This window comes from Schistocerca gregaria, chromosome 4 (genome assembly GCF_023897955.1).
Source record: "Schistocerca gregaria isolate iqSchGreg1 chromosome 4, iqSchGreg1.2, whole genome shotgun sequence".
Taxonomy (NCBI): domain Eukaryota; kingdom Metazoa; phylum Arthropoda; class Insecta; order Orthoptera; family Acrididae; genus Schistocerca; species Schistocerca gregaria.
The window spans coordinates 484,800,907-484,814,965 of record NC_064923.1 but is presented as its reverse complement, the minus strand read 5'-3'; the positions used below and the strand labels follow the sequence as shown (position 1 = coordinate 484,814,965).

The 14,059-nt window shown below is 42.6% G+C and overlaps 1 protein-coding gene across 2 annotated transcripts in view; it reads left to right on the top strand.

Annotated features, from left to right (window-relative positions):
- The window catches only part of LOC126266658 (glutamate receptor 1-like), a 380,473-nt gene extending 379,212 nt beyond the window's left edge, over positions 1 to 1,261 (top strand). For both annotated transcript variants that reach the window (XM_049971075.1, XM_049971074.1), the window contains exon 19: positions 278 to 1,261. In XM_049971075.1, the coding sequence (XP_049827032.1) occupies positions 278 to 352 (75 nt within the window). In that variant the 3' untranslated portion in view covers positions 353 to 1,261. The remainder of the gene's footprint in view (positions 1 to 277) is intronic.
- Positions 1,262 to 14,059: the final 12,798 nt, after the last annotated feature.

Below are 14,059 nucleotides of genomic sequence, written 5' to 3'. Positions count from 1 at the left end.
GTATCACTTAAAGAGTTAAGTGCAGAAGTTATCAGTTAAACTGGCTTAGATCACAATAAGGAAAAAGACTTTACAGATCAAAGTCAGTTCAGTTGTAATGATTGTTTGAGCACTGAACTTCTGAAGAATCATTGGTTGCCCATAAACGTCTTGTAAATCTCACACCCCATTAAATGGCTTGTTACCTTTTGCGTTAAATGTCTATTACAAAAAACTGTTTAAACTAATGAGCTGTGACTGTGGATTCGTGTAGTGACCTGTTCTCTTATGTTTACAGTACTATGCCCCAGCTCACCGAATCAACAACACGAAGATGGACCAACCTCACTGCAACACGCACACTCAAGTCTGAAGAGAGCGTATTCGATAAGTGTTATAGGATACATCACGTGACGTCTAGCCGTGCAACAATGCACGAAGATATTTCGTGCGTTGATGAAGTTTCTGGAAGTGAAGGTGAAGGAGGAAACTTCACACAAGCAGTACAAATGTTAATGCTATAATTTTCATAAGATTTTATACGTAAGAAGAACTGTTTGTTACATACAACGGGATTATATATTTCTTCAGTTACACATAATTTCGTTTTCTTATTCCAGTGATTTGAACAGTGAAACTTCCTGGAAGATTAAAACTGTGTGCCGGACCGAGACTCGAACTCGGGACCTTTGCCTTTCGCGGGCAAGTGCTCGGTTCGGTACACAGTTTTAATCTGCCAGGAAGTTTCATATCAGCGCACACTCCGCTGCAGAGTGATAATCTCATTCTGGATTTGAACAGTCTTCATAAATCGAGTACTATGAAGGACTGTAATTTCTGTTGATGAATAATGTTAATATTAATAATAAACTATTAAAGATGGAAGACGGTAACTCAAATTCTAAAAGAAATTGATAGTGCTTTGTCACGGGTAAAGATATGTCTATGGGATGAAGACGCTCTCTTTTCAAAGATTGCAGATAAAATGCTAAATTTTTTATCAAACTTGGGAAAAACACACAGTAATAATATGCAATGTATATACACTAAATATATATAATTATTTCATTTGTATAAACATCGTTGATAAATCTGCACTATGTTCATCTGGCACAAATATCACCTTTTACCCACTGAAATCCCCGTACTTGTTCTTTAAACGCAATAAAAAACATTCAGAAATACATGTTTGCTTACAGTTACTAGCAGCAAAAGGAAATGTTTTTGAAACCCGTAACAAAGTGTATTATGTATTTTGAATAAATGGAATTGTTTGTGTACAGTTTCTTTCTTTCCTGCAATAGTCTTAAAAACGTATTGTTGAGCCCAGTTACATACTTATTAAACATTTACCGATGACTTAATGTGTCTATGATCTGATTCTAATTCTCATTACAGCAGCTATTTTCATAACAGAACATATTAGTGTCTCCCTTGTACTATTAAACAGCCTACTATTTTCAGTACAAATCAAAATACCATCCACACAGGGGAGCATACTCTTTCAATTTACCTATATCCCCATCCCGTTCCAGCTACTGCCGGGTTAGGGTGCTGACGAGTCCTCTCCATTTGGCTCGGTCCTCCCACCACTATTCTTTCTCCACTTGCTGCCAGGTCACACCTCCTTTCTACAGATATTCACATTTTTCACCGTGTTCTTGGGCGCCCTCTTGGACTTTTCCCATCCATCTTCAGTTCTTCCATAATTTTGGGGAGTATCTGCCCATGCATCCTCTTAACATGCCCATACCATCTTAATCTCTTTTTTTCCGATTTCTTCTCTCATACTTTCTTGGTTAAGGTCCTTTCTAATCTCTACATTCCTTACTCTGTTCATTATTGTTTTTCCTTAAAGTGCTCTGAGAAATTTCATTTCGCCTGCTTGCAATCTGCTCCAGTCCCTTACTGTCATTGTCATTGTTTCTCCACCATAGGTGACAATAGGGAAGTAATAATTCTTATACATAAGGTTCTTTAGTTTTTCTGAAACTTCCTTATTCCAAATCAGGTGTTTTATTGTTTGGTAGAAATTGCCTCCCTTCTGTAACCTTTTATTAATTTCGTTAGTTATTCTTCGATGACTAGATAATTCACTCCCTAAATAAGTGAAACTTTCTACCACTTTGAGGGGTTCTCCATTCAATATAATATTTCCGTTGGTCACTTTCTCTCTTCCAAACACTCTTTTAATGATCCTAGTAATTGTTATTATATGAAACGAAACAGCATCAAGGAAATGAAATCACAAAAAACGACAATTGTTTACAATAATATGTTGATTCGGCTGCGAACTTATGATAGCTGTTCGCTCATATTTTCATATTTATTTTTCACCTAAAGTGAAAGAAGTTGCTGCCAACTAACTGTTTCTTTTTTTTATTTTTCATTAGATGTCTTTGAAAACATTTCGGGCCATACAATGTTGTTGTAGTTGTGGTTATCAGTCCTGAGACTGGTTTGATGCAGCTCTCCATGCTACTCTATCCTGTGCAAGCTTCTTCATCTCCCAGTACTTACTGCATCCTACATCTTTCTGGATCTGCTTAATGTATTCATCTCTTGGTCTCCCTCTATGATTTTTACCATCCACCCTGAACTCCAATGCTTAATTTGTGATCCCTCGATGCCTCAGGACATGTCCTACCAACCGGTCCCTTCTTCTTGTCAAGTTGTGCCACAATCTCCTCTTTTCCCCAATTCTATTCAATACCTCTTCATTAATTATGTGATTTACCCATCTAATCTTCAGCATTCTTCTGTAGCACCACATTTCGAAAGCTTCTATCCTCTTCCTGCCCAAACTATTTATCAGTCATGTTTCACTTTCATACATTGCTACACTCCATACAAATACTTTCAGAAACGACTTCGTGACACTTAAATCTACACTCGATGTTAACAAATTTCTCTTCTTCAGAAACGCTTTCCTTGCCATTGCCAGTCTACATATTATATCTTCTCTACTTCGACCATCATCAGTTATTCTGCTCCCCAAATAACAAAACTCACCTACTACTTTAAGTGTCTCATTTCCTAATCTAATTCCCTCAGCATCACCCGACTTAATTCGACTACATTCCATTATCCTCGTTTTGCTTTTGTGGATTTTCATCTTATATCCCCCTTTCAAGACATTGTCCATTCCGTTCAACTGCTCTTTCAAGTCCTTTGCTGTCTCTGACAGAATTACGATGTCATTGGCGAACCTCAAAGTTTTTATTTCTTCTCCATGGATTTTAATACCTACTCTGAATTTTTCTTTTGTTTCCTTTACTGCTTGCTCAATATACAGATTTAATAACATCGGGGAGAGGCTACAACCCTGTCTCACTCCCTTCCCAACCACTGATTCCCTTTCATGCCCCTCGACTCTTATAACTACCATCTGGTTTCTGTACAAATTGTAAATAGCCTTTCGCCCCCTGTATTTTATCCCTGCCACCTTTAGAATTTGAAAGAGAGTATTCCAGTCAACATTGTCAAAAGCTTTCTCTAAGTCTACAAATGCTAGAAACGTAGGTTTGCCTTTCCTTAATCTTTCTTCTAAGATAAGTCGTAAGGTCAGTATTGCCTCACGTGTTCCAATATTTCTACGGAATACAAACTGATCTTCCCTGATGTCGGCTTCTACTAGTTTTTCCATTCGTCTGTAAAGAATTCGTGTTAGTATTTTGCAGCCATGGCTTATTAAACTGTTAGTTTGGTAATTTTCACATGTTTCAAAATCTGCTTTCTTTGGGATTGGAATTATAATATTCTTCTTGAAGTCTGAGGATATTTCGCCTGTTTCATACATCTTGCTCACCAGATGGTAGAATTTTGTCATGGTTGGCTCTCTCGGGGGTATCAGTAGTTCTAATGGAATGTTGTCTACTCCCGGGGCCTTGTTTCGACTTAGGTCATTCAGTGATCTGTCAAACTCTTCACGCAGTATCATATCTCTCATTTCATCTTCATTTACATCCTCTTCCATTTCCATAATATTGTCCTCAACAACATCGCCCTTGTATAGACCCTCTATATACTCCTTCAGCTTTCTGTTTTCCCTTCTTTGCTTAGAACTGGGTTTCCATCTGAGCTCTTGATATTCATAAAAGTGGTTCTCTTCTCTCCAAATGTCTCTTTAATTTTCTTGTAGGCAGTATCTATCTTACCTCTAGTGAGAAAAGCCTCTGCATCCTTACATTTGTCCTCTAGCCATCCCAGCTTAGCCATTTTGCACTCCCTGTCGATCTCATTTTTTAATTGAATATTTCTTCTGTTACCCAAGGATTTCTACTAGCCCTCGTCTTTTTACCTACTTGATCCTCTGCTGCCTTCACTACATCATCCCTCAGAGCTACCCATTCTTTTTCTACTGTATTTCTTTCCCCCATTCGTATTAATTGTTCCCTTATGCTCTCCCTGAAACTCTGTACAACCTCTGGTTCTTTCAGTTTATCCAGATCCAGGTCAACTCTCCTCAATTTCCCACCTTTTTGCAATTTCTTCAATTTTAAACTACAGTTCATAACCAGTAGATTGTGGTCAGAGTCGACATCTGCCCCAGGAAATGTCTTACAATTTAAAACCTGGTTCTAAATCTCTGTCTTGCCATTATATAATCTATCTGATACCTTCTAGTATCTCCAGGATTCGTCCATGTATACAGCCTTCTTTTATGCTCTGTGTAAATTTCTGCCAGACAGCTTCCTCTTTCATTTCTTACCCCCAATCCATATTCACCTACTATGTTTTCTTCTCTCCCTTTTCCTACTATTGAATTCCAGTCACACATGACTATTAAATTTTCGTCTTCCTTCACTACCTGAATAATTTCTTTTATCTCATCATACATTTTATCAATTTCTTCATCATCTGCAGAGCTAGTTGGCATATAAACTTGTACTGCTGTAGTAGTCGTGGGCTTTGTGTCTATCTTGGCCACAATAATGCGTTCACTATGCTGCTTGTAGTAGCTTACCCGCACCTCTATTTTTTATTCATTATTAAACCTACTCCTGCATTACCCTATTTGATTTTGTATTTATAACCCAGTATTCACCTGACTAAAAGTCTTGTTCCTCCTGCCACCGAACTTCATTAACTCCCACTATATCTAACTTTAACCTATCCATTTACCTTTTTAAATTTTCTAACCTACCTGCCCGATTAAAGGATCGTGACATTCCACGCTCCGATCAGTAGAACGTCAGTTTTCTTTCTCCTGATAACGACGTCCTCCTGAGTAGTCCCCGCCCGGAGATCCAAATGGGTGACTATTTTACCTCCGGAATATTTTACCCAAGAGGATACCATCATCATTTAACCATACAGTAAAGCTGCATGCCCTCGGGAAAGATTACAGCTGTAGTTTCCCCTTGCTTTCAGCCGTTCGCAGTACCAGCACAGCAAGGCCGTTTTGGTTAGTGTTACAAGGTCAGATCAGTCAATCATCAAGACTGTTGCCCCTGTAACTACTGAAAACATCGTTACTAGTAAGTGACATACGTGTTCTTTACTAAATAAAGTCAGAAAATTAAAAAAGGGGGCAAAAGGAAAGAAACACATTATAAGAACAACTTCTTCTTTGTTATAGTGATAACAATGATTTTGGTAGCTTTCACGTTTACAACGTATCATATTTACCAACGCCTTCGAAAACAAAGTAACCTGGCGGAACGATGTGTACACTGCTCCTTATTGGCGAGGAACGTATCGACAAGCCCAATCGCTGCACGTGCGGCGAGATACTTCATCTGGTGACGTAACAGATTCAACATTCCCTCTTTGGGATATTTCCCGACATTTGCGGCTCCACGTGTCTGACATTAATATACTTGTATCAGCGTCGTCTACGTCCGTTAGGGGGTTTTTTAATCTTAAAAATCACCCTGCATTGGCAATCAGCTATAATTTATTTTTTGTACTCTTACAATAAGAGACTTTTTAAGTTTCGAGAGAACTTTCGGTTTTTACTACAGTTCGGGACCCCGTGGGTAAATTCAGACTTCAAATCCAGAAGTCCAGCCCCCAGTCTGTCCTGGAATTCTATATATTGCTTTTATCTTTTTCATCTCTATAAAAGATTTGCTAATCTGAGAAATACTTCGGCCTCAATACTGTAACGTATAACTTGCTTGGTAAATCACTTCAACAGGTGTAAGATAATGGGACCCATGTCTAGTGGGACCATCTGTAGTAGTGCGCTCTTATGACCAAATCAAACTTCGAGTTAATTACAACTTTATTGGGTTTTTTTCCTAATACGGTAGAATATAGAAATCAGTTGCAGTGGTACAGTGGTAGGGGCACGAAAAGCATTGCCATGTAACCCATCCTATTAGTTGTCAACCACTGAAACCTTATCCGATTTATGAAAGAGATAATACATTATATACGTAATTTGTCCCATTTGTGCTAACTTTAATTTAATCATTAAATGTTTTACATCTGTGAAAAATGCCAAGTTGTAGTTTAGTTCGGATGCACCATTAAAATAAACAATAAGCTAGCCAAGCTTGTTATCAGGTCTGAAGGCGAGGACACGACCATCCAAGTATACGAGAGAGATGCTGTGCTTTGTGGAATACAACCTTCGTCATAGGTCTCCAGGAATTTATGGCATTCCTCGTGAGCGCGGCAACAGTTAACAGTGATCTGCTTACACACGCATTGTTGTCCGCCTCCGTAGCGTAGCGGTAGTGTTGCCACCTACTACGCAAGGGGCCCTGGTTCGACTTCCGGCAGGGGACTGGGTGTTGTGTGTCCTTCATCAGCATTTTCATCATCATTGACTCGCAAGTCGCCGATGTGGCGTCACCAAAAAAGTACTTGCAATTCGGCGGCCGAGCTCCCCCAAATGGGGCCTCCCGGCCAAAAATGTCATACGATTATTTCCATGGGCATTGTTAAAACGAAACCACTGACGTTCAGTAAATACGGGGATTTGATCAAATCAACTTTTGTCCAGCACAGCTGCACAAGCTAGCATAATATTGTCGTGGGACTAGGGCCTCTCGTCAGGTAGACCATTCCCCTGGTGGAAATCTTTCGATGTGACGCCACTTCGGTGACTTCGCGTCGATGGGAATGAAATAATGATGATTAGGACAGCACAACACCCAGTCCATGAGCGGATAAAATCTCCGACACAACGGAAAATCGAACCCTGGCCCATAGGATTCTGTCGCGCTGACCACTCAGCTGCCGGAGGCAGACGCAAAATATTATGTTCATTCAGATAAAATTCTCGTTATAGCGATCTACTAGGATTATTTACGATCAAAGAAGTAACAGAGGTCAGAACGAGCAACAATTTCAACCGTGACAGCGGCTATACTTAGCGGCTCAAGGGGAGGGCATTGAGGAGTTGTAGGGAAACATGGCCATTTCTTCACATTCCAACGAAATTCGTGGCGCTGCTAATGTCTCTCTGTCATATACAGACAAATATTCTCTGGTACCTAAATGACATCGTGATATTTCGGCCAGCCATTATAAGGGAAAGACCACCATTGTGTTAGTTAACAATAATTCAAGAACCGGAATCCAATAGTAGACCAGCTACAGTCTGCTGGATCAACTGTCATCGTTTGTAATTATAGTTCGTGATATATTTCTGTGCCGTAGACATTGCTTCTTCGTCATTAGTCGCTGCCATCACTTATCACCATAAGACAATGGCTGCAAATGTGGCCACCTCTACCGCTTCGTAACTCGTCGTACACTATCGCATTCGCCTTCACACCGCAACTCACAGTTTTTGGAACGCCTTCACCAACCCCTCATCAGTGACTATTATACACTCCTGGAAATGGAAAAAAGAACACATTGACACCGGTGTGTCAGACCCACCATACTTGCTCCGGACACTGCGAGAGGGTTGTACAAGCAATGATCACACGATGGCACAGCGGACACACCAGGAACCGCGGTGTTGGCCGTCGAATGGCGCTAGCTGCGCAGCATTTGTGCACCGCCGCCGTCAGTGTCAGCCAGTTTGCCGTGGCATACGGAGCTCCATCGCAGTCTTTAACACTGGTAGCATGCCGCGACAGCGTGGACGTGAACCGTATGTGCAGCTGACGGACTTTGAGCGACGGCGTATAGTGGGCATGCGGGAGGCCGGGTGGACGTACCACCGAATTGCTCAACACGTGGGTCGTGAGGTCTCCACAGTACATCGATGTTGTCGCCAGTGGTCGGCGGAAGGTGCACGTGCCCGTCGACCTGGGACGGGACCGCAGCGACGCACGGATGCACGCCAAGACCGTAGGATCCTACGCAGTGTCGTAGGGGACCACACCGCCACTTCCCAGCAAATTAGGGACACTGTTGCTTCTGGGGTATCGGCGAGGACCATTCGCAACCGTCTCCATGAAGCTGGGCTACGGTCCCGCACACCGTTAGGCCGTCTTCCGCTCACGCCCCAACATCGTGCAGCCCGCCTCCAGTGGTGTCGCGACAGGCGTGAATGGAGGGACGAATGGAGACGTGTCGTCTTCAGCGATGAGAGTCGCTTCTGCCTTGGTGCCAATGATGGTCGTATGCGTGTTTGGCGCCGTGCAGGTGAGCGCCACAATCAGGACACCCGGCATCATGGTGTGGGGAGCGATCTCCTACACTGGCCGTACACCTCTGGTGATCGTCGAGGGGACACTGAATACTGCACGGTACATCCAAACCGTCATCGAACCCATCGTTCTACCATTCCTAGACCGGCAAGGGAACTTGCTGTTCCAACAGGACAATGCACGTCCGCATGTATCCCGTGCCACCCAACGTGCTCTAGAAGGTGTAAGTCAACTACCCTGGCCAGCAAGATCTCCGGATCTGTCCCCCATTGAGCATGTTTGGGACTGGATGAAGCGTCGTCTCACAAGGTCTGCACGTCCAGCACGAACGCTGGTCCAACTGAGGCGCCAGGTGGAAATGGCATGGCAAGCCGTTCCACAGGACTACATCCAGCATCTCTACGATCGTCTCCATGGGAGAATAGCAGCCTGCATTGCTGCGAAAGGTGGATATACACTGTACTAGTGCCGACATTGTGCATGCTCTGTTGCCTGTGTCTATGTGCCTGTGTTTCTGTCAGTGTGATCATGTGATGTATCTGACCCCAGGAATGTGTCAATAAAGTTTCCCCTTCCTGGGACAATGAATTCACGGTGTTCTTATTTCAATTTCCAGGAGTGTAGAAGGCCCACAGTGACGACACTTGGCCACTCGCCGCTCAGTCCTCGATCTCATCCGAGCCGTCTTCAGCCTTGCTGCTACCAATCGACCATCACATGACCATCGAGGGTCGTATTACTACCATGGGTTACATGTTCCGTTCCTTCCTCAACACTCATAATAAATCCTTGGTTTTCCAGCTCCTGTCACTCTTACTTTCGTATGTTAACCACGTTACTAACTGTTAGTATGCCCCCTCACTTCAGTTTCCAGTAAGATTTCTCAACAATGTCAACTTCCACCCACTGTTTATTCCCTACCATCTTACCCTTTTACTGCAAAAAAAAGCATTAAATGTCTAAGCACTGACTTGTCCCTCCAATCCCAAATTGCGAAGTCCAAGAAGCATCTTAAGAAGAAAGACAACATTAATTACATGGATTAGAATCAATTTAGTGAACTCCTTCCATACAACGCACCCATTCGAAATCAGGAAAGACTTCCCAGTTAATCAGCTCATTCCTCTGACAGTTCCGACATAATCAAATACTTCAATCCAGAAATTCAAGTGCAGTCGACAAAACAGAATTGTTCGCATGTCTTTATAAGTCGGGTAGTATGGTTGAGCACAGCTCGCCCCAGTGTTCACGCAATACACTCTGGTAACAGCGGTAGCACCTATCTCCTAGCGGGTCCGATGGATGTCCGATGGCTGTTAAAATCTATACAGCAAGTTTCGAATGGTTCGCAAGTCTATTTTCAAAATTTCACAACAATAGACCCAAAACTGCAGTTTGCAGTGCGTTATGCAATCACAGTGCCTTCTATATAGCGTGTTTCACATTTAACTCGGTTTACGCATATTTTCGACTCGGCTAACTCAGTTTGGCGGAAACCAGAGTTGGCCCAGCGCTACGTCCCACTGCTTCGGGTGTGTTCTCAGGTGGACGATTAAGGGGTACACAATGGCGTACGAGGTCATATACAAATGCTGCAAACTGTGTCACCGAAATGAAACACAGCAGCAAACCTTAACGACTATAGTGACATACCTATTGCGCACAGCATCATTTATTCGCTAATTTTGGCAGCGAGATGAATCATCATACTAGCAGCTCGAATTTCAGTGATTTCTACCGATTCAGTACAAGGGAGACGAGAAGCCAAAGAAATGTGGCCGCACTGTGTTAGGATGGAGTATACTAACTACACTGGCACAACAATAAAAGCTGACCCGTTTCGTCTAATTATATATAATGAGAAACAACAATTTCAAATCGCATTTCACTCCGTTTGTAAGACACCTATCATTATTAAAAAGGCAAATTAGTTTTCTAACAAAAGTACAGTTTCATTTTAAAAATTCGTCTATAATCGGTAGAAATTCTTAGAAAAATGTTTTACTTCTTATGAAAAGTGCATGGGAAACTTTAGGGGTCTAGAAGAATGTTCGGTAGTAGCCTCACCTTGGATCTGTCACGTAATGGGTGCTGTGACGTCACGTTTTGGTCAGTATTTTGAGCTGAAATTCCGTGTAGCCTTACATTCTATCCACGGGGGTACAAAAAGAAGGGAGGTGGTACTACATACTTAAGCTGTACGTTGTTTTAAAGGCAGAGCGGGCGGGGCCTGCCGGCAATTTAAGTAGCCCAAAACATTAGCAAACTGCTGTTTACGAGTGCTTCTTGTTCATTACTTCTGTCGTATGGGCGTACAAACTGTTTTAAATACTAACAATTATACAGCTGATATGAATAACATAGTGTCAAGAAGGAAAATTCGAACGTTTTTCTGTTCTTCAATGCGTATTTGCTCTAATAACACGACACTGTCAGAGAGACGTCATGGGAAGTGTCACCGCGTTGAACTACGTGGGTATGAATGTGGTGAAGGTAATGTTTTGAGCTAGTTAAGATGGCGGAATTAGGCTTCGAGTTCATAACGTAATGCTACCTCCTTTCTTTTTTTACCTCCATGGTCCTGTCGATCGTAATCTCTTTGGCTTATACAGAAAGTAATTTGTTAATCTTTGTGCGGGATTCGAAATTGCTTTTCAGGTATTAGTTGCAATCGCGAAATATGAGGCAAGTGCGGGGCCAAATTCTGCTCCTGATTTTTAAGATGTGGTAGACAGTTGAAATGGGGAACAACGTACTCCTAACTTTCGTTTCGCTATTGTGAAATTGACTGATGACTTGAGGGAACCAATGCATCTTATCAGTTTTGCCAGACAGTAGAATTTAATTGCTTGCTATTGTAAGCGAAGCATTTGTGGCAACGACATGACATTTTGAAGAGTTATGAAGAAATGTACAAAAGATTTGTTTCAGTGGGGCTGTGCAAAAGATCGCGTGTGGCTTGCTGCTCATGAGACAGAAACAGACAGTAAGACTGTTACAGAGCGATATTCGTGTTGCCGGGAAGTTTGTCCAAATTTTGTTACGAATAGGGACAAAATTGAAGGGCCGGGGTTATTATAGATATTGATGAATCGAAATTTGAAAAAACTAGGACAGCTGGTACTATGGTTCAGTTGGTAAAAAGTTATATGGATAATCAGACGGGTGGGCTAGTTACAAGGTTAGACGAAATTGGGTGCATGTTTTTGGCCATGAATCATTCGTTTGAATTTAGGGACAAGAAAACAGGGGCATGTACAAACAATAGAAGGGTATTGGGGGTAATAAAAAGTATTGTTAGGCGAAGGAAAAGAAGAATTTGAGAACTACGTACTTATTTAAATGAGTGTGTCTCGAAGAAGAATGTTCCTCAAAATCGGTGCTTGTTTGAGGTTTTTTTGGAATGTATGTGAAGGATGAATGTGCCAAATAAAGAGAGTTAACATTCTGCTTTTGAATGGTGGAGCATTTTTCGTTTTTTTATTTCAGTTTTTCCAATTACTTTTGCTTCGTTAATTTAATTTCACGTTTGCTTTTGATGTATTAGGATGGTTTTTTAACTTTCCGTAGGTAGCTTTGGTTTCTTGGACATCAACCGGTTGGCAATTCTAATCTGGTGCTGGTAAATACAGGTGTGCACCATATTTTCATTTCTACACTAGTTTTGTTTTACTGTGACTTGCACTGTGATGGTTCTTGCACTTTTCTGATGCTAGCAAATTTTTGACGTTTGTGTTGGTAAATTTGTAGATAGCAATTTAGTTCATGTCAAGGAGGACGTAGTGTGAAGGGAGAGATGTATTTTTTGGAGTTACTGAAAAAGTTTCGAATTTCCGAGAGAGTGGTTACATCGTGAGTCGGTAGAACATCTCATTGTCATGAAAATGGACTGGTTTAACCGGAGGTCTAAGTTAGGATCAAATGTGACGATTTGGATGCAAGTGGGCAAAGGCAACGAATGTTCCAGTGAAAAAGATGTCTATGGTGACACACTGATCTGTAGTGTAACCTGAGTTCTACCTCATGTTGGAATGCAACGAATCTGACAGTTGAAAGGCTTTCTGTGGTGACACACTGATCTGTAACGTAGCCCAAGGCCTTCGATAAATTGGAAAGCAACAGTTAGTTTGTGAGTTGTCGAAGCCAACGAATCTGACAGCGGAAAGATTTGTGTCGTTACAGACGGATCTGTAGCGTAGCTCAAGATATAGACTGGCTCGGAATACAACAGTTTCATTGTGAGTTGACGAAGCCAACTAATCTGACGACGGAAGATATTTCTATGATAACACACTGATCCGTAGCGTAGACTGAGGTCTGTGTTAGGTTGGAATGCAAAGGTTTGATTGTGAATTGGCGAAGCCAACGAATATCACAACGGAAAAGCTTTCTGTGGTGACAGGCTGATCTGTAGCGTAGCCTGTGGTCTATGTTAGATCATAATTCAGCAATTTTCTCCTTAATGCATGTTGTTTACATGTGGTAAAAGAGCCACCTCTAGAGCAGCAAGAGATCTATGATAGGTGTAATGTGCCAATTTCGTTGAGGTGACAAAGGAAACGAATGCCAACTACAGTGTACGGTGCCTGGTTGATCTGTATCTTATGTCTTGATATGTGATGCTGTTTGCAATATCCCATTCGTATTCACGACTTTGCCGAATATTTGGACTATGTGTTTCAATTACGAGTTGTTAGTAGAAAACTGCAACTGATATTATCTATGACAGTAGTATTTTCATTGGCTGACGACGTACTAACGCTGTAACGTTATCAGTTTGTTCGCTGTGACGCTTGTTTGTCTGTTCCCGAGTGTAATAAGAGCTACCGTTATTCGGGAAGCAATTATTCTTTCCGAGAACCTTGGCAGCTATTATCAACAGTAACAGACTTTGGATAAGTACCTGAGCCTGTAAGTATACACTCCTGGAAATGGAAAAAAGAACACATTGACACCGGTGTGTCAGACCCACCATACTTGCTCCGGACACTGCGAGAGGGCTGTACAAGCAATGATCACACGCACGGCACAGCGGACACACCAGGAACCGCGGTGTTGACCGTCGAATGGCGCTAGCTGCGCAGCATTTGTGCACCGCCGCCGTCAGTGTCAGCCAGTTTGCCGTGGCATACGGAGCTCCATCGCAGTCTTTAACACTGGTAGCATGCCGCGACAGCGTGGACGTGAACCGTATGTGCAGTTGACGGACTTTGAGCGAGGGCGTATAGTGGGCATGCGGGAGGCCGGGTGGACGTACCGCCGAATTGCTCAACACGTGGGGCGTGAGGTCTCCACAGTGCATCGATGTTGTCGCCAGTGGTCGGCGGAAGGTGCACGTGCCCGTCGACCTGGGACCGGACCGCAGCGACGCACGGATGCACGCCAAGACCGTAGGATCCTACGCAGTGCCGTAGGGGACCGCACCGCCACTTCCCAGCAAATTAGGGACACTGTTGCTTCTGGGGTATCGGCGAGGACCATTCGCAACCGTCTCCATGAAGCTGGGCTACGGTCCCGCACAC